Source organism: Fringilla coelebs (genome assembly GCF_963513975.1).
Source record: "Fringilla coelebs genome assembly, chromosome: 23".
NCBI lineage: Eukaryota > Metazoa > Chordata > Aves > Passeriformes > Fringillidae > Fringilla > Fringilla coelebs.
Genome location: NC_140049.1, coordinates 4,316,550 through 4,344,298, shown reverse-complemented (window position 1 = coordinate 4,344,298; position 27,749 = coordinate 4,316,550). Strand labels below are relative to the sequence as shown.

The 27,749-nt window shown below is 45.2% G+C and overlaps 1 protein-coding gene across 2 annotated transcripts; it reads left to right on the top strand.

Annotated features, from left to right (window-relative positions):
• Positions 1-223: 223 nt before the first annotated feature.
• NGF (nerve growth factor) lies at positions 224-27,481 on the top strand. 2 transcript variants are annotated; one of them, XM_084220576.1, is made up of 3 exons: positions 224-362; positions 22,951-23,078; positions 26,674-27,481. In XM_084220576.1, exon 3 carries the CDS (start codon positions 26,685-26,687, stop codon positions 27,399-27,401), a length of 717 nt encoding a protein of 238 aa, XP_084076702.1. In that variant the 5' UTR covers positions 224-362; positions 22,951-23,078; positions 26,674-26,684; the 3' UTR covers positions 27,402-27,481. The 2 variants fall into 2 exon arrangements, with proteins under 2 accessions (XP_084076702.1, XP_084076703.1); XM_084220577.1 differs by lacking the exon at positions 22,951-23,078 and having other exon boundaries at positions 289-362.
• Positions 27,482-27,749: the final 268 nt, after the last annotated feature.

Genomic DNA, 27,749 nt, shown 5'->3' with positions numbered 1-27,749 from the left:
GCACGGCCGAGCCGGAGCCTTCTCGGGGCGTTGTGCGAGCGCACTCCCAGAGCAGCCAGGCTTTGAAACTTTCACTGCACATCTGTGCATCCCTGCCTGCGCTCGGCAGCCAGCCAAGCGCTGAATTCCTGCGAGCCCGTGCAGCTCCCACACGTCCACAGCGCTAGGACCCAGAGGGAGCCGGCTCGCCGTGAATCAGAGCGGAGCCCCGAGCGCTGAATGAGGCTGCGACGGCAGCGGCGATGTGAATGGCTCTGCGGGCTGCCCACAGCGGCCGAGGACAGCGGTGCCACGGAGCTCGGAGCAGCCTGGACAGCCTCGGGCAGCGGCGAGCCCGCGGCGAGCGGCGCTGCGGCTCCCAGGTGAGCGAGCGGCGCGGGAGCGGCCCCGGTGCGCGGCCGGCGCCGGCTCCGCGCTCCGGAGGAGGCTCGGCAGGGATGGGATGGGGTGGGATGGGGTGGGATGAGGTGGGATAGGATGGGATGAGGTGGGATAGGATGGGATGGGATGTCTGTGCGGCACGGAGCGCTCGTTGCTTGCTCGCGGTTTGGTGGAAGAGAAAATCGCATCTGCTAAAGGCAGGTTTGGGCGCACGCACATCTGGAAGGTGTTGGTGGGGCAGCTGTGGATAAGCTTAGAGCTTGAAAAACATCTTTAGCGAGAGCAGCTTAATCTCAGGGAAATGCAAGTGTTCTTACTCTTTTTATCCAGGTATATGGGAACTTAGTTTTATTTGCATTCTACAGCAGTTGCACCTATATGAAAATTCTTTACTGGCTTTGTTCTGAATATTGAGGCTTTCTTATTTCCTTTTTTCCCTGCCCTGTGATAATTCTAGTCTAGACAACAACTCATTTTTTTCTTTACTAATATAAATAAATAGGAATTCTGCTAAATCAAAGCATGACTGACCCAAGGCAGGATCCTTTTAGCTGCAGACAGAGCAGTGCTTCACCCGAGACCGTGTATTCTCTGGGATGTCCACTTGGAAAAGCTCACGACCTCCCTGCTGCCTGTGTGTAGTGACAGGATGGAGCTGACAATGTTTATTGATTTATGGCTGGTGATAACACTGTTTTAGCTGAGACACTGCTCACAGATAAAAACAGGGACCCCAGGCAGGGAGACAGAAGGAATTTGTGTGCTGAGAACAAAAAGTGTTTGTGCTTCAGTTCGTTCTTCAATTTAAATTCTCCTTATAAAGCTCAAGAAGTTTTAGAAAAACACCAAAAGTGAGCGTGCTTGTCAGGCTGGTTTTCCAAGTTGTCACAACTTGGAAGTTGCATTGTGGCTGTTAGACAGATAATTTATGGATGTTTTCATGCATTAGAGTATCACAATAAAGTTTTTGGGGCACTTTTTTTTTGCTAAGCCAAACTAAAATGTGACAATTATCTGCAATACGACAGAGAGGGAGCTGACTTGTCTGTACATTCCTGCTTGTGGCACTTCTGAGCTAGTTCAGATATTGTGGAAAGCAGGCTGTTAAAATCCCCCTGCCAATTGCCATTTCAGGCAGTTTTGTCTGAAATTCAGAGGGTTACAACATTTCTGCACTTTCCCAAGAGATTACAGGGATGGAAAGAAGGGATTTGAACGATGAATCAAATATATTGGAGAGTTCTCAAGTATGATAAGAAAGACTCTAAAGGCCTTAGAATGTATTAATAATCATAGATATGAATCATTTGAAAACAAATCTCAGCCAGGTCTGGAGAGGAGCCCCCTGACACATCTGTGCAGAACCAGTGATTTCACAGCTTGATCAATCCCAGCCACTCACCCCCCCGGAGGGATCTGGCCCTCCCAACAAGGTGGTAAAGAAAGTAACTGTGGCTCTATTTCCTCATCCTCGTAGCTCAGCAGTGCCCCTTTCCCCCACCAAAGTCTGAAATTATATTTTTAGATGTCTTTCTTTAAGTTCAGTGGAGAGCTACAATGAGCACAAGCATCATTTTAATCCATATTCTAAATAAATAATTACTTCCTAGGGTAACTGAGCAGCCTATGAAATAACCACAAGATATTAATTTAAAAAATAATTTAGAAAAAGACCTAAAATACGTATTCAGGTTAGCATTTTCAAGTGTCAAATATCTTTATTTAATGGGATGTCTAGAACAAGGGTCAAATAGAACCATTAAAAACTAGATTGTTTCAATCAATAGAATAAAGCCCATAAATTTCCCTACTGCTCCATGGCTTTGGCCATATAAATGTTCCTTTAAGCACAGATTCTGTTACCTTAAAAAATGCTTTTAGGACTAACAGAATATTGAATATGTACTAATTAGCATTACTGACTTAAATCAAAGGCACGTGGAAAAAATACTGGTAATTTAAAGAAGTTAACAGAAATAGTTGGGGTTTTTTTCATCTACATTTTACAAACAAACTGCTGATAAAGAAAAAAAAAAACAGATGAAGGGTTACCAAAACCCATGGTTTCCTTCCAAAAGATTCAGTGCTGTAACAGCAACAGTGAGAGCTGGATTGGTGGGGTTAGTAATGTTTGTGGGGCCAATAAAAGCCAGGGAAACTCAACCCCTTCCAGCCCAGCTACAGCAACGCTGACCTCTGCCGGCAGCTGCTTGGGCAGAGGATTTGTTACACCCAAATATTGATTAAATCTCATTCTGTTCCCTGAGAAAGGGGCAACACCGCTTCCCACCGAATTCATCTCGTGGAAAGAAGGAAAGAAAGAAAGAAAAATCCCAGGGCAGTGGGGATGGAGAAGGGTCTGGAGCAGCAGGAGGGGCTGAGGGAGCTGGGAAGGGGCTGAGCCTGGAGGAAAGGAGGCTCAGGGGGGACCTTGTGGCTCTGCACAGCTCCTGACAGGAGGGGACAGCCAGGGGGATCAGGATCTGCTCCAGGGAACAGGGACAGGACAAGAAGAATTGGCCCCAAGTTGTGCCAGGGGAGGGTCAGGTTGGATATTGTGGAAAATTTCTGCCCTGAAAGGGTTGCCAGATATTGGGACTGAGGGCAGTGCTGGAGTCACCACCCCAAAGTGTTCAGAAATGCCCAGGTGGGGCACTTGGGATGTGGTTCAGTGGTGAGCTGGTGGTGCTGTGTGGATTCAATCTTCTCAGAGGTCTTCTCCAACCTGAATGATTCCATGATCCCATGGGAGCAAAGGCCATGCACCAACACTCCTACAACTGCATTCCTGCCCTGGCCAGAAGGAAATTCTCCCTGTCCTAGGTCTGACCTGGGCAGGGTCACAGAGGCCAAAGCATTTGAGAACATTTCTCCAACCAAAGGTCAGGGACACATGTCCTGTGGGATGTGTTGTGGCTTTTTCTCTCCCCACAATGCCCTTTGTGCAGCCCCACAGAATTCATTAAATATTTGTGTGTGTGTGTGTGTGTGGATGTGAATTTATTCACAAAAATTATGTGGTCAAGCAAAGCAAAATAATTTTTGCTGTTGCCAAGAGATCACAGTATCAATCACTGTGAGTTATGTGCACTCTTGTCTGCCCAGGGACACTAACCCTAAAGGAATTTGGGGGAAAAAAGATCTCAGATCCTCAATATAAACCCATCCCAACCCCAAATCCTGGGAACTGCTGGTAGCTCTGGTCACTGGCTACAAGAATAAAAGGATAAAGTAAAACAAGAAAAGGTGCAGGATGAGGAAAGCCTGGAACATTTTCTGTATTTAGAGAAACTACAGAGATTATGATTTCTAAGTCTGGAAAAGAGATGGCTGAGCAGGGGTGTGAGGGAGATATTTATAGTCACAGTTGTCCTTAAGATGTAGAGAGGAAATGGCTGTTGTCAAAAATCGAGGAGCAGGAAATAAAACTGGCAGGTGGCAAAATCAAGGCAAACAAATCAAGGTGGTTCCTCTCTGTGGGCATAAGGGAGCTCTGGAATTCCTCCCCATGGATGTGGCAGGGCTCAGGGAGCACTCAGGCACACTGAGAGCAAAGCTGCTCCTGTGGTTCCATCAGTCTGTGTTTCTAGAACCACCTCTGGGTGGGAGAGCAGCCCAAGGATTTGCTTCCCACGTGTCCCCCACTCCCCAGCCATGCCCAGGGGCTGCAGGAGGCAGAATTCCTGACCTGCTGCTCCAGTTCCTTCTCCTTGGTGCTTCAGCTGTCAAATACTCCACCTACCCCACCCCAAAAAAGGTGACTGTGTAATATTTGCTGTGGGTTGCCAGTTCACCAGTTTGTTGGTGAAAGAATGGCAAAAGGTGAAATAGCATCCTTCATTTTGGTGTTTGCTCAAGGCCAGGGGTCATGGATGTTAACTGTACAGAAAGACATCAGTGATGAGATTTACAGCTCCTCAGGCAAATCAGTGTCTGAGGCAATGGAGAAGAGCCTGGGAATCCTGGGGCATCTTGTGAAATTCACTGAAATGGGAAATACCATTTTATCTCAATGCAGCCTTCATATGGAGCTGGCATCTTAATTGAAAATTTTTACTGAACTCAGGTCTTTTCTAACAGCTTCCACTAAAAATATTATGCACAAATAAATCTGAAGGAAAAAGTAGCAGGGCAATGCCTCATTAATTTCACTGACAATAACCTTTCACTTTGAGAACTGCATCACCCTGAGAAATGCAGCAGAGAATGGCAATGCCAGCAGTGAATCCTGGATGCCAAGAACCTGAGTGCATTGGCAGAGAGCTGGGGAGTCACCAAGGACATCCAGAGCTGGCTCCAGCAGCCCAGAGTCAGAACAGCTCCTGGGAGAGACACTGAGATCACAGCAGGGCTGGACAGCAGGAAAAGTCAGCAAAGTGCTGCTCAGTACTTGAAGCCTGCACAGAGCTGAAAGTTTCCCAGTGCAAGGGGAAATCAGGCCCTGAATACACACCAAGGAGGCTCTGCCATGATATCTAAATTCAAATGACTGTAGCAGGTAGATTGAAATAATTAATATTTGATGGCTTTTCTGCCATCCTTTGAGCTGCCCCAGACCACTGCTGACTGAATGAAACACCTCTGACTTTTCCTTATCTTGGAGGCAGCTTTATCACCTTCTCCTTTATTCCCCCAGGCTCCTGCATTTCCAACAATGCTTTGAGATTTTATGGCACAGTGCTTGACACCACCAGATGACCCAAATCAGGATGGATCAGTCACACACTGTCTGTTGCTGGGATGGGTTTTATCACATAAAATCCCTGGATGGTTTGGGTGAGAAGGGAATTCATTCCATCCCACCCCTGCCATGTGCCCAGGGGACACCTTCCACTATCCCAGGTTGCTCCCAGCCCTGTCCAGCCTGGCCTTGGACACTTCCAGGGATCCAGGGGCAGCCACAGCTGCTCTGGGCACCCTGTGCCAGGGCCTTACCACCCTCCCAGGGAGGAATTTGTCCCCAGGATCCATCTAACCCTGCCCTCTCTAAGTGTGAAGCCATTCCTCCTTGTCCTCTCTCATGGACACGACTTCCACATTTCACAGAGGCATTTCCTGGAGGAAACAGAGGTGGTGACAATGCTCCAAGGGAGGTGTGACAATGTCCCAAGGGAGATGGTGACAGTGCTCCAAGGGAGGTGTGACAATGCACCAAGGGAGGTGGGGACAATGTACCAAAAGAGATGGTGACAATGCACCAAGTGAGATGGTGACAATGCCCCAAGGGAGGTGTGACAATGCTCCAAGGGAGGTGGTGACAATGCACCAAGAGAGATGGTGACAATGCACCAAAGGAGGTGTGACAATGCACCAAGGGAGGTGGTGACAATGCTCCAAGAGAGATGGTGACAATGCACCAAAGGAGGTGTGACAATGCACCAAGGGAGGTGGTGACAATGCACCAAGGTAGATGGTGACAATGCCCCAAGGGAGATGGTGACAATGCCCCAAGGGAGATGGTGACAATGCTCCAAGGGAGGTGTGACAATGCACCAAGGGAGGTGTGACAATGCACCAAGGGAGATGGTGACAATGCACCAAGGGAGGTGGTGACAGTGCTCCAAGGGAGATGGTGACAATGCACCAAGGGAGATGGTGACAATGCACCAAGGGAGGTGTGACAATGCCCCAAGGGAGATGGTGACAATGCCCCAAGGGAGGTGGTGACAATGCTCCAAGGGAGATGTGACAATGCCCCAAGGGAGATGTGACAATGCATCAAGAGAGATGATGACAATGCTCCAAGGGACATGGTGACAATGCCCCAAGGGAGGAGCTCCCTGGCCTGGACTTTCCAAGCAAACCCTGACAGAATCCTCCTTCAGTGGGACAGAAATCAAACCTGCAGTGATCACACCACTTGAGGTAGTTCAAGACTTCTTCAATTCAGGGGTTTTCTAAAACTGAACATCAACACAGACCATAAACTGGTTCCAAAAAGTCTTTCCCACATTTATCTTCCTGGCTCCAAAATCCAATTTCCTGTCCCCATGGGGTCCATAACAATGTGCCAATAAAAGTTCAGATTCTGCTCCTGTTGACCTGCTAGGAATCAAAATCCCAACTGGGATTCAAGCACAAAAGACAGACAAAAAACAACCAGAAGGTAAAACCAGTTCTTTGATTTTTTTTTTTTTTTTTGGGGCCTTGGTTGACGTATTATTGACAAAATCACAGAATCATGGAATCATTAAGGTTGGGAAAGACCTCCCAGGTCAGCAGGTCCAACCTTTCACAAACACCACAATGCCCACTAAACCATAATGACCATTTATGTTATGCAAACATGAAGCTCTTCCAAGAATAAAATCAAAGAAATGAATTAAATGAATGACTAATGGACAAAATGAATCTGGTTTGTAACTCAGGGCTGGTCATTTCTTTTGATCTGCCATATTTATGAGAAATGTTGCTGCCTTAAAGAGGATGCAGTGAAAATTGCCTTCATTAACTTGTTAACTGCCCAGGAAATTTCTAAAGATTACGCAGATTCTGACAGTTCTGACCTCCAATGAGTAAATTAGCCCAGTGTAAATACAGCTGGGAAGCAGATTCTGTGTTTGATAACTTTCTATTTGCCAAGTATGGCTTTGCAAGGTGAAAAACTACTATTTTGATTTTTTCCAGTTCTTAATAATTTTGTATTTCCTCTGTTGTATAAGTAGAAAGGTGATTTTTTTGCTGGTCTGGTTCACTTTGACTGTTTTATTTTGTTCCTGACACAACCATATGTGATCCAGGCTCTTAAAAAAAAAAAAAAAAAGGGTTCTTTAGGAATTTTTGTGATGGGGATTTGCCAGGCACGTCATTGCTACGTAATACTTTGATTATGATACAATTAAGAACTCTGGCTCACAGAATATATGTTTTTCTATTTTGAAACATAGCTTTTATTCTTTTTCTTTCATGACTTTATGTGCTGGATGAGTCAGGTATGCGAAAAGACCTGCGCTTGTTCACAAAGCTTTGCCCTGTGGTGGATGACACAGCCTGCATTTTCCCAGTGCATCATTTCCTGCCCTTTATCCCACGATCCTTTTGGGATATTCTACGTCCCAGCACCAGACCAGCAAGGGGTTTGAGGAGGGTGCATTCCCAGAGCCATACAATCTGGTTTTGTGAATTATTTATACCATGATATGCTCACCTTGCTCTTAGAATCTTCTGTTTGCCCCTGCCAGTGACATCAAGCCCTTCAGCTGGTCATTCTCCTGTGCTGAGAGGATGTTGAAGGGTTCTCTCTAAAAAGGAATAAGTTGATTACTCTCATTTCTGCTCAGTCTTAGCAATTTTCTCCATTTCCCTCAGCAAAACTGATCACAGTAACTGCACTTCTTACCTGGGAGGAGAAAGTACATGAAGTGTGTCAGAAACAATCAGCACAGATCAAGCCCCTGAAGTGAGGTGTGGGTTTATTTTCCCTGTCAAAAATCTTTTCCATCCCTTCTCTCATTACTAGGGAGCAACCTGGTCCAGTGGAAGGTGTCCCTGCCTGTGGCAGGGGTGGACTGGGATGAGCTTTGAGGTCCCTTCCCACCCAAACCATCCTGGAATTCCATCATTGGTGTTATCAGTGCTCTGAACATTCAACATCCACGTTTTTGTTCTGCCTGGATCCAAACACTCCCTGCCCCAGTCCCTCCTGCCAAACCTTCCTCTCAACATTTTCTCAGGCACAAGCTGTAAAGAGGAGAGTGCAAAGGGTCAGTGCTCAGCCTCACATTCCAGGACACTTTATCTATGCCAAAAGTGTGAGTTTCTGGTTTTGGCAAAGCATCCAGAATCCAAAGCATCAGAGGGAGTTTGATCCATGAGCTCTCCCTGGGTGCACGTTCCTGGTGCTGGGCAGGGCTGTTCTAGAGACCATTTCTTTTCTCTCTGTGTTCTGAGACAGAAAAGTGTGTGGCCCTTTCCTTCTCATTTCTTCCCTCCTCTTTGAAAGCAAAGAAATTAGAAAACCATTTAATGACCTGCAGAATTTCTCCCCTTTGTTCAGGGTTTCAAATTTTAAAAAGAATTCGAGTAATTTGAATTTAGTCTTCAGCACTTGCTTGTGCCATCACTTGAAAGCCAAAGGAAATACTTTCTGTGAAAATAACACATCTCCAGTGCCACAGGAAAACTGATGTGAGGCCTAAAGTTTAGATTTAAAGTTCATCTCTCTCCCTTTGAATTTGCAAAAGCTCATTTCCAAGTGACATGTATTTAAACTCTGGCATTGTGCACAGAAATGAAATACACACCTAATCAGCAAAACTCCCCTCTGGTTTTCATTTTAAGCAGGCAAAAAATGATCTTGTAAGGCTTAGACCTTGATTATTGCTTTGAACCTAATACTAATGCAAAGAAACCCCAGAGAAAAGTTGAAAGATGCAAAATTCAGTCACAATAGGCTTCTTTAAAAAGATGGCTCACTTAGAAATCTGCTAGACATGTGTTATTTTAAAAAATAGAATAAAAAGCCATTTTTTTTGTGTTAGACAATGTAAAATTTTCATGTATTCATCATCTGATGAAAATTGTAGCAAAAATAGGCAAATACTAAAGAAAAATTTTTTCCTATTGCCACAATTATGTCAATAATTTGTGGAGTCCCACTTTTCAACAGCATTTAATATTTTCATACTACAAATCACATCTGGCTACAAATGTCATCTTCTGTCTCCTCCCACTCCATCTTCATCCATATTTTCTTCCTTCCAGTTCACAATAAAACTGCTTTTTTGTAACCACAATGATTCTTCCTGACAACTGATTCACCACAAAAAGCATTAACAAATAACACTGTAATAAATACAAGGTGCACAGCAAATATCCAGACAAGGAAAATACTTGGTTACATATGGGGTTAAGTGTTATAATGACAGCTAATTTCAAATATATCAGGTTGTATGTACTAATTAATACTGGCACAACCCCCATGGAAATTCAGATTTGGGAGTTTTCTGGATGTGTTTTGTGGAGCTACAGAAGGTGTGAAGCCTGTGGCACCTGTGTTCATGTCCTGCTGCAGATGAGTGATGGATTTTTAAGTGAAATCCAAACCAGAATTATGATTATGTGGAAAAAAGAGCATGGAATTTATTACAGAATCATTAAGGTTGGAAAAGACCTCCAAGATCATCAAGCCCAACCTTTGCTTGAACACCACCACACCCATTAAATCATTCAGCAACCCCTGCAGTGACCAATGCCCCACAACAAAGGCCAAACCCACAGCCCAGGCTGGGGGGTCCCAGCAAGACCTTTCCAGAGGATCCCAGAAGCTGAAGGAACAGTTTGGAAGCTCTGACTCAGCATTCCCAGAATCCTTGTGAAACCCAAACACTGGCTGGGACAGAAAGGTTCAAAGGTTTAGGTGGGGTATTGGAAAGGAATTCTGCCCTGGGAGGGTGGGAAGGGGCTGGAATGAGTTTCCCAGAGCAGCTGGGGCTGCCCTGGATCCCTGGCAGTGCCCAAGGCCAGGCTGGATGGAACTTGGAGCACTCTGGGACAGAGGGAGGTGTCAGGGTTGGAGCTGGATGAGCTTTAAGGTCCTTTCCAACCAAAGCATTCCAGGATTCCATATTGATTTCTTCTAATGCTGGGGCTCACCTGAGGTTCTCCCACCTGCTCTGCACACCCAGCCAGGTGAGGAAATGTCCAGTCCAGCTGCAGGGTTTGCAGCCAGATGTTGGTGCTGGAGCTGCAGCCCTGCTATCACTGCTGATTCAAGGCTGGCTCACCCTGAGTGCTGCTGCCCTGGGTCACAGGAGGACTGTGGCTCGTTAACTGTGACATCAAATTCAGCTGTTAATTGTGCTTGGAATTTCTGATATTACAATGGGATGGGATAGCTACACATGACAAATATCAAATATTCATCAAAGCAAGCAGTTGATAAAATTGTGCAACCATGTGCGTGCGGGGAAAATGATGATTCATTTACAGATGTGCTGCTGATTTTTCATCACTGCACACAACCTGGGACACATCAGGAACCAGACAGATGTTTAAACTCCACCACCGTTATTTTCCACTAGACAAACTCTTGTAACAAGTCTGACATTTCAGCTCCTCTTTGAAACAGTTTCTGCTGGATGTAAGAAACAAAACCCATAGAAATATCCTTCTGGGATTAATTCTCAAAACATAATGGCTAAAAAGCCTACTTGCTTTACTCTAAAATACTGCAATTTTTGGTGCTAGTAGTAATAGCTGCAAGAAGTTGGTATTATTTCTCTTTCTAAAACCTTCTAAAAAGTTCTTTTTAACTACTGGAGGCTACAAATTTTCTGTCTCAGAGACAAGGCAGCACTGCAGCATCATTCAGAAGGAAGAAATGTGAGAGGGCAAGTGCTTGTTCCAGTCTGTTAATCCTTACATTGCACTGGAATCTGCTGTAAGCCTAGGAAATGGAAATAAAAGGGAGTACTTGTGAAAATCTTCAAATTATTGCAAAGAACAGGTTTTCAGGAAGCAATTAACTGTCTGACTGGGAATACCCCTGCTTTTTATTTGATGTCAAACTCATGGGTGGTATTTTGAAACATTTGATTGAGCTCAGTCAATTAGCCTTGATTATGGTTTGGCTTTTCCCTCAGAATAGGCTGATCCATAGGGAATGCCACTCATACCAGCACTGAGGCAGAGCAGGATGACTCAGCTGATTAATCAGCTTTCTTTTCTTCTATTAAGAAGCAAGACTTTGGCTTCCCCAGCTGCTGGAGTGATCCCTATCGAGCTCGTGTTGTAACTCACACAGCTTTGCTCACCCCTGACTCACATTCTGGGAGAAGGAAAGTCACCTGCACCCCTGACTGTTGGAGTCCTGGGTGAAAAAAAAACAAAAATCCAGCACCTGACCTGTCAGAGAGTCATGGAATTAGAGATCCCACGCTGGTCTGAGCTGGAAGGGACCTTCAAGCTCATCTCATTCCACCCCTGCCATGGGCAGGGACACTTTTCACTGGGCCAGGCTGCTCCAAGCCCTCCACACCTCTGGGACACACAGCAATGCTGCACCCAGGGATTTCTGTTCACCATGAAGTCCCTGTTTGCAGGAGAAATGTTCCCATTCCTGTTGCTTTCTGATTGAGATTTGTCCCTAATTTGGAATCAACCATAATTCCCGTGTTTATGGGTTCTGACAATTCCTTCCAGACAAGCAGGTACTGAATTCTCACCTGTATTTTGCCAAATAAATCCAATAACTTTCTTAGAAACATGGCACAGAATCTGCAGATGAGCAATTTTCCCCAATCCAAAAATTAGATTGATTTATTAAATAAATTAATGGCAGAAAAAAACCAAAGGCTACTTGTAAAAATCTTAAGTAAACACAGAGCCTTTTTCTCTTTCTTTAATAGGTAAATGGCACAAAACAGAGCCAGGGTACAGTCACAGTGTGTAATCATGGCCATGAAATGCCTACAATGTAAATGCACTTAATGACAAAATTAAACAAATCTCAATTAAAGGCACAATGATTCCAGACAGGCAGAACCCATCACTCTCCCAGCTTCCCACTAAGTAGATCTCCAAGCATGGAAAGGTTGCCAGCTATGGGGAACAGTTTAGAAAGTTAATGACAGTACAAATGGGATTGACTGGAGACTGTAATCCTGGCTCTGTAAGCATTGCCAGAGGCCTGACAAGAAGGAACAAGTACTATTTCAAGCAGACTGCAAAGCCAAGGCAAAGATTAACATCTGTCAGAATCAGCTACAGATGAGATTCTTATTGATCCTTGAATGTCACAAGAATTTAGAAGGGCTCAAAGGAACCTTAAAGAGAATAATCGAGCGTCTGTGGCTTTGGTTTGTAAATCTGAAGTACCTTTCCCACATTTCAGCTATTTTTTTTCACACAGCTGTGTGTGTGATGTAGCTCAGTGCTACAAGGCAGAAGAGCAATTTCTTCCAACTTAGTCAGTGTCAAGCTTAGTCTTGCAGGAAAAGCAGTGGCAGGGAGCAGTTCTGGTGCTGTTACCAACATCCAAGAGAGCTTTTTGTGTCTGCACTGTGTTGCTGTGGATTTTGTTCCTGCCTCATCCCTATCTATCCCTACTAACAAGATTAAGGCTTTGCTCACATTCTTCTAATTAAAATGCTGTAATTCTGAGAAGAGATTCCACATCTTCTTTTAGCAGGGTAATCAGTACATCTGAGAGTTCAAGTTACTATTTTTTAACATCAAAGCTTGCACAAAGATAGCTCTCTTCCATGCAGGCCATGACTTTTTATCCACGCTGGTTTGAATAACAGGCTCCATTTTGTACTGGGACCAACATCAGGCTGGGAGAGCTGGGAATGCTCAGCCTGGAGAAGAGAAGGTTCCAGGGAGACCTGAGAGCCCCTTCCAGTGCCTAAAGGGGCTCTGGGAGAGGCTTTGGACAGCCTGGAGTGTCAGGACAAGGGGAATGGCTTCCCACTGCCAGAGGGCAGGGTTGGATGGGATATTGGGCAGGAATTGTTCCCTGGGAGGGTGGGCAGGCCCTGGCACAGGGTGCCCAGAGCAGCTGTGGCTGCCCCTGGATCCCTGGCAGTGCCCAAGGCCAGGCTGGATGGGGTTTGGAGCAGCCTGGGATGGTGGAAGGTGTCCCTGCAAACCAAAAGGTCCCAAAATCTTGTCCTGTCAGGAGCACAGGTGCATTTTGTCATTAAGTGCAGCATTTTTTCCTTATTAAACTGGAAGAAGCTGATCTGAGTGGAGCTTGTCCAGGGAAGGGAATGGAGCTGGGGAAGGGGCTGCAGCACCAGGAGGGGCTGAGGGAGCTGTGGGGGCTCAGCCTGGAGCAAAGGAGGCTCAGGGGGAATTTCTGGCTCTGCACAAGTCCCTGACAGGAGGGGACAGCCAGGGGGGTCAGGCTCTGCTGCCAGAGAACAGGAACACGAGGAGAGGGAATGGCCTCAGGCTGGGCCAGGGGAAAATTGGATATTGGTGAAAATTTCTTCACTGAAGGCATTGCACTGGTGACCAGAGTGGAATACCTGGAAATGTTCAAAAAACACGTAGATGTGGTGCTTGGAGACATGGTATAGTGGTGGACATTACAGTGCTCTGTCAATGATCTCAAAGGTTTTTCCCAGCCTTAATGATCCTATGGACTTCAAGCTGTATCTCACCAGGTGAACCTTGAAATTTTATTTACAAAGTTTTTAGTTCTGTAGCTTCTCCTTGCTATATGAAGGTACCATTTTTTTTCTAAGATTGTGACACAGCACTTAGAGACAGTTTTGTTTAATCAGCTTCTGCAAGACTGTTTTGGTGAATGTAGGTTGAGGAAATTCATTACAGCAGTTTAATCCTCCCAGTGCAAGAGCTCCCACATTCAATCCACTGATTGTTCTCACTGGAAATGGGGAAAAAATGGTTCCTATCTAATCTAATCAAAAGTAGCAAGGAAAAGAATATGTTGGTAGACACAGGAACAGTAATCTTCTAATCCTGGCTTACTTTTCTAGGAATTCCCTAATTTCCAAGTCCACATAACAGGGAAGTCAGTGAGCCCCACAGAAAGATGAAGGATGAGTAGTTCAAAGATGTGCAGTGCTATCAGTGATAGCACTGTGTTGCAATTCAGGGACTCAGAGCTGTTCAGACTCAGAGCAGGGCCAAAGAGAGTTCTAGAAAATGTGACAGAAACACTCAAGGGCACTCAAGGGTTTAAAGGAAAAAGAGGCATCTTTCCCATTATCATTTGTACTGAAGCAAAAATGCTTTCAACCACCAGATGATGCCAGAAAATGTAAAGACCCTTCAAATCCTCCTCACACAAGTGAGTTGCCAAACACAGATTTATAAGAGCTGCTGAGACTGCCAGGTCAGTCCAACTCCCTGTTTCCTGTTCTTAAGCAAAGGTTGCTGAACTTCATTTAAACTTCTTTGCTCTGTTGTGTGTTTGAAGGATTCCCACAGCACAGGACAGGATCTGATCTTTCCTTTACAGACACTCTTCTGTTGAGCTGTCCTTTTGCACAGAGGGTCTGTGTGGCCAGGAGAGCTGAATAAATGTTCAGAGACATTTATTCCAGACACAGCTGCAGGCTCCCAGCAAGGGAGGACGTCCTGCCTGCTGCATCATTCACTTCTCTGTGTGTTCCACCCTTCAAGCTTTGTGTGAGGTGAGGATATTCCAGAGCTATCAGGTTCAAGATCCAAACAAACCCCTTCCCACATTGAAATGTCACCTTAAATTTCATTTCACCTTAAATGGCTGAGCAGGGAATAAAAACCTCCTATCTTAAAACATCCACAGCAGCTGCCTCCCCTCAGACTCTGACATAATACAAAGATGGAAAACTCCTACTCCCCACTGCTGGCTGGGTCTGTGCCCAGCAGCCCACAAGGTCCAGCTGAATTATGGCCCCAGTTCAGACTGTCTCTGCTCTCTGGGAGCATGAGCAGATTTGTTGTCAGCAGCTGCCTGACACGCTCAGGATGCTGAGAGTGCTGAAGTTTGGGCTGTGCTGCCCTGGCCTCAGGTTTGGTGGTGGGGAGGCAGCTGAAGGAGAGCTGAGATTCTCAGAGCATAGGAATGAAGGAACACCTAAATGAATCTCTGTGCTAGCTCAGTGCAAGGAAAAACTACTTGGATTAGTTTATCTGAATATATATATTAGTGCTAATGCACAGAATCCACCACATTTTGTTACCACCCCTCTTTAGAGCTGCCAGGAGCTGTCTGGCATTGTGAATTAATGCAGCAATGAGTTAAAACAATCACACAGCAAGGAGTAAATACCTTCCACAGCAGATGAAAGCCAAGATGCTGAAGAGGTCCCAGGTGTGCTGCAGACAAGACTGTGTGGGGCAGCAGCTCTGAGGCAGCTGGACTCAATGTGTGACAGGAGAAGGCAGGAGCCTTGCAGATAAAGAGTCAGAGAGCACGTGGAGCAGCACTTGGAGCTGCAGAGGAAACAAAACAGAGGATGTCAACACATAGGCATGACCAGGGGCAGGAGTGAGAGAGCCAGAGAACAGATTTTTAGGGATGGCTGTCTCACTCTCCTGCTGCTTTTTAATCCATCTACTCCATAAGGAAAGGTGCAGAAAAGGGTTTTGGTAAAGAGAGAAGGAGCTGGTACTCACATAGATCACAAACACTGGCAAAACCACTCTTGTTTTTCTACCACTTGAGGCACGCAGACACTAAAATACAATGAACAAATAAGGACAATAAGGCAAATAAAAGCATGTGAAGAAATAGGATCAGTTTCCCAAACATCCTGAACACTTGTGCTTTGCAATGGTTTACTCTGCTGCCAAGTAATCAAGATGATCTCCCAGGCTGAGCTCAGAAAAACATACAGGGGAAAAATGTAGGTATGGGGCATTTTGTATGGTGTGAAAGACTGCACAGAAAGCAGCCTTTAATCCTCACTGAGTGCTGAGTACAAACATACAAAGTATGAGAGCCCAGGGGTAAAAATTCCAGCAGCAGCACAGTTTACAGAGCAGCCCTGTCTCTCCATGGAAAATGAAGCAGCACTGTTGTCTGGAGTGCAGGAGCTGCAAGGTGAAACCCCTTTGCTCCTTTCCTTCTTCTGCTGGTGCTCAGATGGTGTTAGAAGGAATATCTGAAAGGTCTAAACAATTGTAAAAACCTGATGTTTTTCTTGGTAAATGATCCTAGATGACAGGAGACTCCTATTTCTCCTGCAAGAACTACGTGTGCTTGCAGAGAACATTACAAGATGACACTGCAATCTGATAACTCAGTGTTTCTGTGGTTGACTTTGTTTTATTTGGTGGTGTTTCCAGATTTTTTGTGGAAATCTCTACCCTGTTTCTTTGGAGGTTTTTACCCTCTCATTTCAAAACTACACCACATCTAAGAGGTTCCTGCTGTGCAGGGAAAGAAAACCCTTTTTTCCACCTCTTTGGTAACTAAAATTTTAAGCCACCAGCAAGTAGCAAAAAAACTTCAAAGCTAAAAGTTTTTCTTGCACCCAACTAAAGTATTTGCTTAGCTTACATTTAAGACTAAACTGTTACTTAATATATTTTTTAATGTTATAATATATTACTATATCACTATTTATTTACATCTGCTCAGTATAAAACCCACTGTATTTCACACCTCTGCAGTGGAGTGCTTAGGAATTCTAAAAAAAAATTGTTTTGAACTGGATTTCAAATGGGAAAGGCAGGTGGAGTACAAGGGTTTGAGCATTACCACATCTTTACAATCTGTAGAAAAAACTCAGGCTTTGAAATGAGCAGACAGACAAATATCTGCCCAAATCTTGAAGGTCACCTCATGTACAGCAGGACACAAAGCCTATGTTCAGTTGTCCAGAAAATATGGAAATATGCTTCTCAAATGTACAGGATATGTCAAAGAATACAGAAATCAAACAGCTAATGAGCAACAGCCCAATTATTGAGGTTTTTTTGTACACCAAATTCACCTTGGGGTATGGTGGTTTAAGGAAAAATATTAACATTTTTCTCTAGTTCAAAGTATTATGGCCGTGCCTTGTGAGTTATAATAAGAAGGACACAGAATGGCTGTGACTGCTCTTGGGTCAATACCATTTCCAGCTGCAATAAAAATAAGGAATTCGATTTCTAAAGGTGTCATTTTAGGGGTTTTTGTCATGATTTTTCTATTGTAATGTAAAGTAAATCATAAGAGAGGGAATTCAATCCCTAAAGAAGGCAATTGAATTCTGTAGGTCTCATGAAAGTAAAATAGATTTAAAAATGGGGAAGAATATCCTAGAAATTAAAAAAAAAACAACAAAAGGAGGTGGGCAGTGGAGAAGAGGAACATTGCTACTGCTTGGCAGGAATCCTGTGTTATTCTTTGGGTTCTTCACATGCTACAGAAGTAAATTCTACTGACCATAAGCGAGTGGGGAGGATCATTTTATTAAGTGTTTGTAAAACCACTCGACATTTCTGGATGGAAAAATCCTACACAAGCAAAGCAATATTCCATTCCAGTATCGACTGTTTCTTCCCTATCTCAGCACTCTGAGTGAACACAAGAGCACCTCCATGTCATAAGATTTAATTTTGTAGATTTTTGTCTATATCCTTAAGGGTTTTTTTAAAAGAAAAAAAAATCCAGCACATCAGTTTGAATTGCTGCAGCTACAGAACTTTTTATCAGGTGCAGCCAGGCCCTCAGTTCAGCAGAACAGAGATTTTAAAGTTCTCTCAACTCTATCTTTGCTGCATCCTTCTGTACTCTGACTTGCCAAGCACAGACACCCTTCAGCTTCCCTTTGGAACTTCTCAGAATTCCTGTCCCATTAAAATATCATTGAGTCATTGAAAATAGTTCTAAACACGCTGGAAGATCTGTAGAAGATAAAATTCCTTTTGGATGTAAATAATTAATAGAACAGCAAAGTCTGAAAAGTCACAGCCATAATTTATGGCTGCTCCTTGTCCTTACATAATGTTCTTTTCCAAATTCATGATCCAGAGAAACACTGAAGATGATGGAGTCTACCTTTGGGAATGTGATCATGACATCCCAGCTCATTTTTGTTTTCTACCTCATTTTTGGAGGTGCTACATTGATGCTTTACACTACAACATGTGCAATTTCTAAAGTCTCCTGTGTTCAAGTTTGTTAATGCAGTTGTAGAAAAGTGAAAAAGGAGAATATAAATGAAAATTATGGGCCTGAATAAAAATGAAATGCTAGCATTGCTGCTGGGATTCAGCTGGTTCTTATTAATCAGGGTTTGGAAAAGAATCAGGATTTATATTCCCTTCTGAATAGCTGGAATAAGATCACTAGTTGGAAAGGTTTACTGGCCCTAAAGATATTGTATTTTTCTGCCTTAACTACTCTTGGCTGTAAGAGGGGATGTAACATCACAGTCTGACTGCCCTCATACTTTCTGTTCCCAGCTGAATTCCAGTTTGATTTTGGTAGTGTTGTGAAGTCTGAAATTCCAGTTCTTTCATTCCTGGTAATTTTGTATTGGAAACTCTGGGGCCAAATATAGCAAGCCAACTATTCCCAAATTTCAATTCATTTGGGAAAGGTGTAGAGGGGAGAAGGGCAAGCCATGCTCCAGCCTCAGGAAGGTCTTTGGACTCACTGTTTTCAGCAGCAGAAGGGAATGAATCCTGCTGTGTTTGGACAGGGATTGTAGGGAGCAGCAATCCCATCCTGGCTGCAGCTGGGTAGGATGGAGGCATCCAACTTTATATGGATGGATTTGTCCCATTTATCCTGCAGTAGTTTTCCTGTCAGTTAGTGCCTGAGATCTTTAGTCACTCCTTGGTGCCTATGAATTAGGATATATGAAACCCTGGAGTCCTATAAAAAATATATATCCAGCTCCAAGGCGATATGGAAAGTTCCACAGCAATCATCACATGCCAATCATTGATTTTAGGATTTGCTTTCTGGATAATAATATAGGCATGATATACAACCCTGGTATGCTCTTATAACTTACTCCTAGCCAGGATTTTTATTTCTAGCTCATTTAATTTACCAGCTTAATGCCATTGAGGTCATTGACTTCAGGAGACTCAGATTCACATGCTCCTCCAAAAGCTGTTTTCTGTCATTTATTTCCAGATTTGTCACTACTTTTGTAAGTGATGTGTTTCCCTTCACTTTACTTAAAGAGATTTTTATCTTGACAGAGACAATTTCTTTATCTTTTATTTAATAACTGTCAGTTTGGTTTTGTTATCTGCAGCAGGATAAAGCTTGCTGCTCTGTCAGGGTGGCTCAGTGCATGTTTAACACTCACCAACAGCCAATCTGTCACAGCAAGGGCTGCATCCTGTCACAAGCCTTTGCTGGTATGGCCACCCTGACCTCAGATCATGGGGTTTTTCCCAAAGGAATCACATTTTACATGACTGTTGATGCCTCTGAATTCCCATGAGCAAGTTCTACAGGCCAGAGTATCATGATGCCAAACACTGTAAAACAAATTTGAGAAGCAAAACAAATGATTATATTCTTAGAAGTTTGGATTTTGTTTTACCACACAGGACTTTTAAAGTGTGGCTTCTAAAGGTGAGCTGTGCCTGTCCCATGTCACCAGACCTGTCACCTCCTGTCAGAAACCTCCAGCAGTGGCTCCAGGCTGGATCTCTCCCAGCAGATGGCCTCACTCAGCACCAAATGCTTTGAGGGAATGGGGTGTCAATGAAGGTGATGGGAAAGACACTTCATTTCCTCTCTTTGGACTTCTCTACAGAGACACCAGCAGGTGAATTATTGATGTACTGGTTCAGGATGAAAGAAGGGATAAAATCAGGCCCTTGCAAATAATCCACTTCCATTACTTATACCCCAATAAATACAGAATAAACATTAAGAAGTGTTCCCCAAAGCCTCACTGGCTTTGGATTTGGTGCATGCCCACCCTACAGAATCCCAGCATGGTTTGGGTTGGAAGGGAGCTCAAGGATCATCTGACTGCAGCCCCTGCCACGGGCAGGAATATTCCACTATCCCAGGCTGCTCCAAGCCTGTCCAGCCTGGCCTTGAGCACCTCCAGGGATGGGTTGAGACTCATGGAGCAATTCCCCCTTAAGCACCCCAAATTCCCAGAGGCTCATGGGCTGTGAACCATCTCTGGTATTATCTTTGCCTGGGCCCAGGCTGAGTCACAGCTCTGGAGGCAGATGCTGGGTGCACATCCTGATGACGAGGAGGATCACAGTGACACGATGATGCTCCCTGCTGCAGGGCAGAATTTTTCTCAGTCTACTGCTCTCCCTAGAAATCCTCAAAGGAACATTTCAGTGCTGGAGGCATTTGGAAAAAAAGAAAAAAAAAAAAAAAGGAAGTGTATGAGACACAGGTAGCTTCCAGCTGGCTCCCCAGCACTCATAAACCTCTTATTTAAAGGCTGAGTCACTGCAGATATAATGGAGGAATGAAATGTTGGGTCCATTAGAGATTCCCATTTTCTTGCTCATCAGCTAAGATCAAGACAAAGCTGTGCCTCTGACACTGCTCTTAGTCATAATGGCTTCAGGATTCCCTTCAAGGCCTCCCAAGGCTCAGAAATCTTTCCCCTGAGTTGCTACTGATAAATTTTAATTCATATAACCTATATACTGGTGAAAATGTTTCCATAAGAGATGTGCCAGAGGCACCTTCTCTTTAGCAGCAACTTCAGCAGCAGCTGCCTCCCTCATTTCTCTCTCACTACCAGAAGCAATGAGACAAAACTAATTCACTACTTGTTGCTTATTTTGGTGACCTCCACGATCCCACTTGCTGCACTGACAGCCAAGCAGCTCTGTTTATTTTTTGCACATCCCTAAAATATGCCAACAACTTCAAGAATGACAGAAAACAACATTCCAAATTGTATAATGCCTTAGATTACAACATTCTATGCTTATGTTTATTGCCTATGTTTATTTTTATTTAGAAAATAATTTACTTGCTGTGTTTGACTGAGACAAGCATTAATTTATCTTTTCTCAGAGTAGGAGCTGCTTTAATGGCATCTGGTCAAGTGCAGTGAGAAGACTGTACTGACTGCTGTTCTCACTGGAAGCAATTAATTTAGTAAATTTATTAAATTCTCATTCCTAATAACTTTCCAGGCAACATTCCCTGTTTGTCCATTTTTCCTGGGATTCTATGGGTAACTTTAACAAAAGGGGAATTCCCTAAACATATTTTGTTTGGCACCTGTGGCACTTACAGGTCTTGCAAGCAAAGAGCTTTTCAAGACACAGAACCATTTGCTTTTTGATGTGATCCATTTCTCCACTCTCCAGAATTATGGAATCCTGGAATGGTTTGGGCTGGAAGGGACCTTAAAGCTCACCCAGTTTCATCCCTACCATGGCAGGGACACCTTCCACTGTCCCAGGCTGCTCCAAGCCCCCTCCAACCTGGTCTGGAACATTTCCAGGGATCCAAGGGCAGCCACAGCTGCTCTGGGCACCCTGTACCCAAACAGGTCTGGGACTCTTTAATTCTACTCTGCATGTGCTGAGACTAAGAAATAAGCTTGAAATGAGATTTTTTTACCCACCAGGTCTGTCATCCTGTATACAGGTAAATCCTGAAGAAAGACTCACTTCAGTAGGATATTTTATGAATGTCTGGGAGTGGTAGAACAGAGGAATAGTCTATGGATGCTGAATAACACTGCATCATTTACTGGATTCCACCACAGCCAGGAATCCGGGAAAAAGACAGTAAAAGAACTTTTAAAAAAAGTCCTGCTGAAAATAAATGCTTTTGTGGTTAAAAACCAGCCAGTTGGAACTGAAACAGTGTTTTCTTAGGGTGGCAGAACAGTTGGAAAAGTTGTTGGATTATTTTTGGCAGTGGCCAGCACATTATAGCTGTATCATTACTGGTACTCAACTCTCCAGAGTTCACTGAAAGGGTTATTACTTCACTAGTACATTCCTGCAAAAACACAGCATACTCCATCTGTAGCATGAAGCTCTGGACTCTGGAACTCTGTGTGACCTTTCTGACACACTGATATGAGTGCAACCAGCTCAGCTCCCAAACCCTGCAACAGCCAGGGGCAGCCTGAGCCACAGCCCCAGAGCAAGGCAGGGTGGCCAAACCACTGTGCACACAACAGGGTGACTCCTGTGCCCTGCTCTGATGGAAACAGCCTGGGAAGGCTTCAGCTGGAGCTTAAAACATCAAAGAACTTGTACCTGGGTGTTGTAAGAGCCAAACCCAGTGGCTGCCTTTGCTGGCAGCCAGTGCTCCCACTGACAGACTGTGCAGGTGGAAAGTGAGGCCAATTCATGTTTTTGCATTAGCAGCTTGTTCTCCTCAGTAAATGCACTTCAGCCTGATGCAGCAGGAGTTTTGCAGTGCAGGAGTACCTTATCCAACCCCTATTTGCCTTATCCAACCTCTATTTCCCTTATGGAATGGAGCAGATAAGCTATTGAATAATAAGATTAATAAAATACTATTTCTGTCCCTTTCAGGGGCATGAATTTACAGCCAGAAAATGTGTTTTGCTGAGAAGGTGTCAGTGTGCTGGATTTAATTGGTGAAGAAAATAATGGTTTTCCTTTAGCTGGGGTCTGTATGACCATTCCCAATGTAGTGATTAAGACTGGAGTCATTGCTGCCCTTACAGCAGCAACACAACAAACATCTATTTGCTTTTATGTGCTTGTGAGTTTTGTATCTTCAATTCTTCTCAAATATCAGCCACAGCCAGATACTTGTCTGCCAAAAAATGGCAATCTGTGATTCTCCTCCTGAATTTAATTGTAACCAGATTTGCTTCCTAGAGTAGATACTGGGGCTGTGAGTCCCGGTTTGTGCCTGGCTGCTGTGCAGTGCCATCAGCTATTGCTGCCCCACTCCTGGGTTTGCTGAGCCTGGAAGGTGTCTGAGAGGAGTGGGAAGCAGTGGATAAACAACCACAGTCTAGTAAAGGTGCTGAGTAAAGGCAGCCTTGTCTTACAAATGCGCTGCTCTGCAAAGTCTGGAAGTGCTTTGGACAAGCCTGATGCTGTGAGAGGGAAAAGGCACGGCTCAGAAAGCCAAGGGGTTTGTCCCTGTTCCCTGTGCCCCTGCTGCCACAGGGGATGGCACTGAGAACACTGATTTGTGGCTGCTTAGTGACACAAACCTTTCTGCCCTAGTGACCCACGGCACACACAGCTGGCAGGAGCAGCAGGGCCCCATGGCAAGGTGCAGCCCAGCCCGGCTCAGCTCTGGATGAAGTAAGGACCTTGCTGGGGGAGCAGTTCTTCGTGCAGTGCACTCACAGGTGAGCCACACTCACTGCCACAGCAGCCTGGAGTCACCCAGGGCCAGGCTCACGCTGCAGCTGCTCCAGAGGAAGGGCTCAAGGCACTGGCCCAGCACAGGAATGGGGTTAGCACAGGTGGGGTAATTTTGGCATCCCAATGCCTGTGATAACCCTCGTGCCCAGGGTTCCCATCACACAGCCACGGACCCCCAGCACAGGAACTGGCAGCTGCACATCCCCTGCAAGTCCAGGTGGCTGCACAAGGCATCCACTGGGAGCATCTCCAGAAAGCACCATCAGAGGCTCTAATAACTCATCATGAGACAAAGCTTGGAGAGAGAATCATAGAATCCTAGAATGGTTTCAGTTTGAAGGGACCTTAAAGCTCATTCTGCTCCAACCCCTACCATGGGCAGGGACACCCCAAACTCTCCAAAACAGCCTGTAAAATACCTCTGTGTGCCAGCAAAAGAGTTCACAACCCTCACAGCCCGAGGCACACCTATTCTTTAATGTTAATTTTTCTTGCCTGTGCTGTCATCAAGTTCTTTTTCAATGTGTCACTTTCTATTCTCCACTGATAAAAAATATTCCATTTTGAATTTTCAGAAAAGTTACCATGTATCCCAAATACATTCTGTCTGTGTTTGGGCCACACTCCACATAATGAATTAGCACAAGGAGAGGAAATATAAGGCAATTAAAGAAAAAAGGCAGGCAAGGCCTTTCTGCTTTTGTGCTAATGGCCTTAAATCAAAAATCTCAGCACAGGCAACACAAGAAACCCAGAGAAGGGAGGTAAATGTAGCTGCATTTTAGAGCAGCAAATCTTGTATGGCACAAAACCAGAACCAGCTCTTTGCTGACATTGCAGCATCTCTTTCCTATAGAAGGAAATAATAAAAAAGGGGTTTTTGCATAAACACAATACACTGATGCTGCTATTGGCATGGCTAAACTGTGCCTGGATTTTATTCTGCAAACCTTTTCCATTAACATTTCTGTTGGGAAAGCTGACTCTTGAGAGATGTAATGAACCATCTGACTTTAGTTTGGTTGTGGAACAAGGGGTTACTCTCTGAAGGGTGCACAGCCAAGCTCTGAGTTACACCCAGCTCTGTTTCCTTATACAGAGGATGACGAGTGCTCCAGCACGAGCAGCACGTGGGAAAACAGCAACCCTCAGCCTTGCTTTAAACAAATTAAAGTGCCTTTGGAACAGTGAGGATTTGCTCTGTGACAAACATTTGACTCCCCTCGTCATCATTTTGTCCCCAATGCCTCCAGCCCAACAGTTGCACAGACAAGTGCTCACACGGCTTTTGGCCTTTCTCTTCCTTCCTCCCCTCCAGGGCTCTGCTTCTCCTCCCTCCTCAGTCACTGCCTTCACTTAGTGTCTCCTGCTGGTTCCCTGAATGTTTGCTCAGCCCTGCACAAACCTTGCTGTTTATGTCATTTCAGCTCCTGTATGAGATAAGACACACCAGATCCTGTGGGACAACTGAGGGTTGTTCTGCATTTTCCAGAGGATTATGCTCTGGCAGAGCACCCTGGTCGAGTCCTTTAGTGCTGCTTGGGATTCTAATTTGACAAAGCTCCACAGAGAGGGGGAACTGCAACCATAATTGACCCACACCCAGCAAAAACATAGAGAAATTCTGGGAAATCACAGTGGAACTGCAGAGCCTGATTCCTCTGGTACAAAACCCTGTTTGTCCAGTGGCTTTGGGGCTCCCTGCCTGCTGGCCAGCCACGGCAGAGCTCAGGGCCAGCTGAGACATGTCAGGAAAACAAGGCAAAGAGACGGGGAGGAGCCTCACTTGGGCTTTTCTGTTTATACCCTGTCTCTGCTTATTAAGTCTTTACAGAGGAAATACAATGTCTGCCCTTCACTGCAATTCCAGAGCATTTTTGAATGTCTCTCATTCCCAACATGTGGCTGAATTAGTCAGCACATGGTAGTTGCCCAATGAGGTATTGCTGCTGCTGCTCTTCCTGCATGAAATGGGTCTTAGCAAAGGTTTAGACATTTGGCTTGCATTTTTCCACACCCAAACAGATGTGCCCGTCCTCTGGATTGAAGGAGGACCAGCACTGGCACTGCATCTGCTCTGCAGGGACTTTTGGGGAGTTCTTGCTCATGGCATTCTGAAAATAAACAGGTGTTTCCCTGTCCAGAATTCCCAGTACTTCAGCCACATTGGCTGTAGCTGTGCTGTATCTAAGCAGAGGTAGTTTGGTATCCACAGTGCTCCCATATTTGCTCTTGAATGTGGAAAAATCCCATCTGCCCTGGTGACACAGATACCTGAGCTCTTCGAGGAAGGAGCCTGGGCTTTATCTGCCCTAACTCAGTGATGTGGTGTGCCCTGAAAGGGCAGCTGAGAGACCTGGCAGCTGCTGGAGGCTGCTGCAGCGGGGCCTGGCCATGTGGCAGGCGAGTGTGGCTGCTGAGGGTGTGATAATGGCAAGAGGTACTGGCTTGGTGGCCCCCACCATAGCCCCAAGGACACCTCTGCAGACAAATTTAGGGAATGGACAGCTGTTCCAGCCAAGGGACTGCTTCTACTTTCACTCCTGTGCAGCCAAGAGACCGGCCCTGGCCAAAAAGGTTGCTGCAAAACTCACTAGAGATCTGACTCCTGGGAACATGCTGTCGCCATATGGTCTCCACATTAATAACACCAAACAAGTGCTTCATAAACAGTGCTCTAACGACAAATACCAGAGGAATTAATAATAATCTAGCTATTATTTTCTAATGTTCTCGCTTTATTAAGAACAGTGATGCTGTCTGAATGAGCTCTTCCGGAAGAACAACATCTGGCACTCACATGAACACCTGATGAAATCCGTATGATCCCGGGTATCTGATAAATTTATGGCCAGAACAGCAGCAGTTTGTACCCTCCTGCCTCACAGTAACAGTGCCCTTCTGTCTCATTCTAGGTCAGAATGTAATGCCCATGCTGTTCTGCACTCTGACTGCAGTAGCAGTGCCCTTCTGTCTCATTCTAGGTCAGAATGCAATGCCCCTGCTGTTCTACACTCTGCAGTAACAGTGTCTTTCTGTCTCGTTCTAGGTCATAATGTAATGCCCATGCTGTTCTACACTCAGACTGCAGTAACAATGCCCTTCTGTCTCATCCTAGGTCAGAATGTAATGCCCATGCTGTTCTACACTCAGACTGCAGTAACAGTGCCCTTCTCTCTCATCCTAGGTCAGAATGTAATGCCCATGCTGTTCTACACTCAGACTGCAGTAACAGTGCCTTTCTCTCTCATTCTAAGTCAGAAAGTAATGCCCATGCTGTTCTACACTCTGCAGTAACAGTGCCTTTCTCTGTCACTCTAGGTCAGAAAGTAATGCCCATGATGTTCTGCACTCTGACTGCAGTGCCTTTCTCTGTTGTTCTAGGTCATATTATAATGCCCATGATGTTCTACACTCTGCAGTAACAGTGCCCTTCTCTCTCATTCTAGGTCATATTATAATGCCCCTGCTGTTCTACACTCTGCAGTAACAGTGCCTTTCTTTCTCATTCTAGGTCAGAATGTAATGCCCCTGCTGTTCTACACTCTGCAGTAACAGTGCCTTTCTGTCTCGTTCTAGGTCATAACGTAATGCCCATGCTGTTCTACACTCTGACTGTAGCTTTTTTGATCGGCACACAGGCAGCTCCCAAGTCAGAGGACAATGCTCCACTGGAGTTTCCTGCGGAACATTCCCTGCTCAGCACCCGGAGCGACCGACACCGCATTGCCCAGGAGGCTCCGCAGACGCCCCGCGGCCGCGCCACGCGGAGCCTCGGCAGGAGAGAAGCTCTAAACATCACCGTGGACCCCAAAATCTTTCGCAAGCGGCGTTTCCGCTCTCCCCGGGTGCTGTTCAGCACGGAGCCCCCGCCGCTGGCCGGGCAGGGCCGGGATTTGGGATTTCTCAGCGGCGCGGGGGCTCTCAACAGGACTGCCAGGAGCAGGAGGAGCACGCACCCCGTGCTGCACCGCGGGGAGTTCTCGGTGTGCGACAGCGTCAGCATGTGGGTCGGGGACAAAACCACGGCCACTGACATCAAGGGCAAGGAGGTGACGGTGCTGGGCGAGGTCAACATCAACAACAACGTCTTCAAGCAGTACTTTTTCGAGACCAAGTGCAGGGACCCCAAGCCGGTGTCGGGCGGGTGCCGCGGCATCGACGCCAAGCACTGGAACTCGTACTGCACCACCACCCACACCTTCGTCAAGGCCCTGACCATGGAGGGCAAGCAGGCGGCCTGGAGGTTCATCCGCATCGACACCGCCTGCGTCTGCGTGCTCAGCAGGAAGGCGGCCAGGCCCTGAGCCCGCGCCCTCCGACCCCCCTACCTCAGCCTGTAAATTATTTTAAGTTATAAAGGACTGCATGGTATATTTATAGTTTATACAGTACAGAAAGAACCTCATTATTTATTAAACTCTTTTGGAAACCTTTGGTGTTTTGTAAGTTATTTACTGGCAGAGCGCTTTAAAATGAGTGTTTGTTTTAGTCTCATTCACCACTACAGCTCTGGGCTGTTGAATGAGCTTTCAGCAAAAAGAAAACATTTTCCACACAATTTTCACACGTATTGCTCTCTCCTACAAGAAAATTTCCCTGCCAGTTTATTGGAGGTTTATTTTCAATTGAAATTTTTTTTGTCCAAATACCAA

Excerpts from the sequence above, each read along its gene's own strand:
- NGF (XM_084220576.1), top strand. The coding sequence starts at position 26,685 with ATGCCCATGCTGTTCTACACTCTGACTGTAGCTTTTTTGATCGGCACA.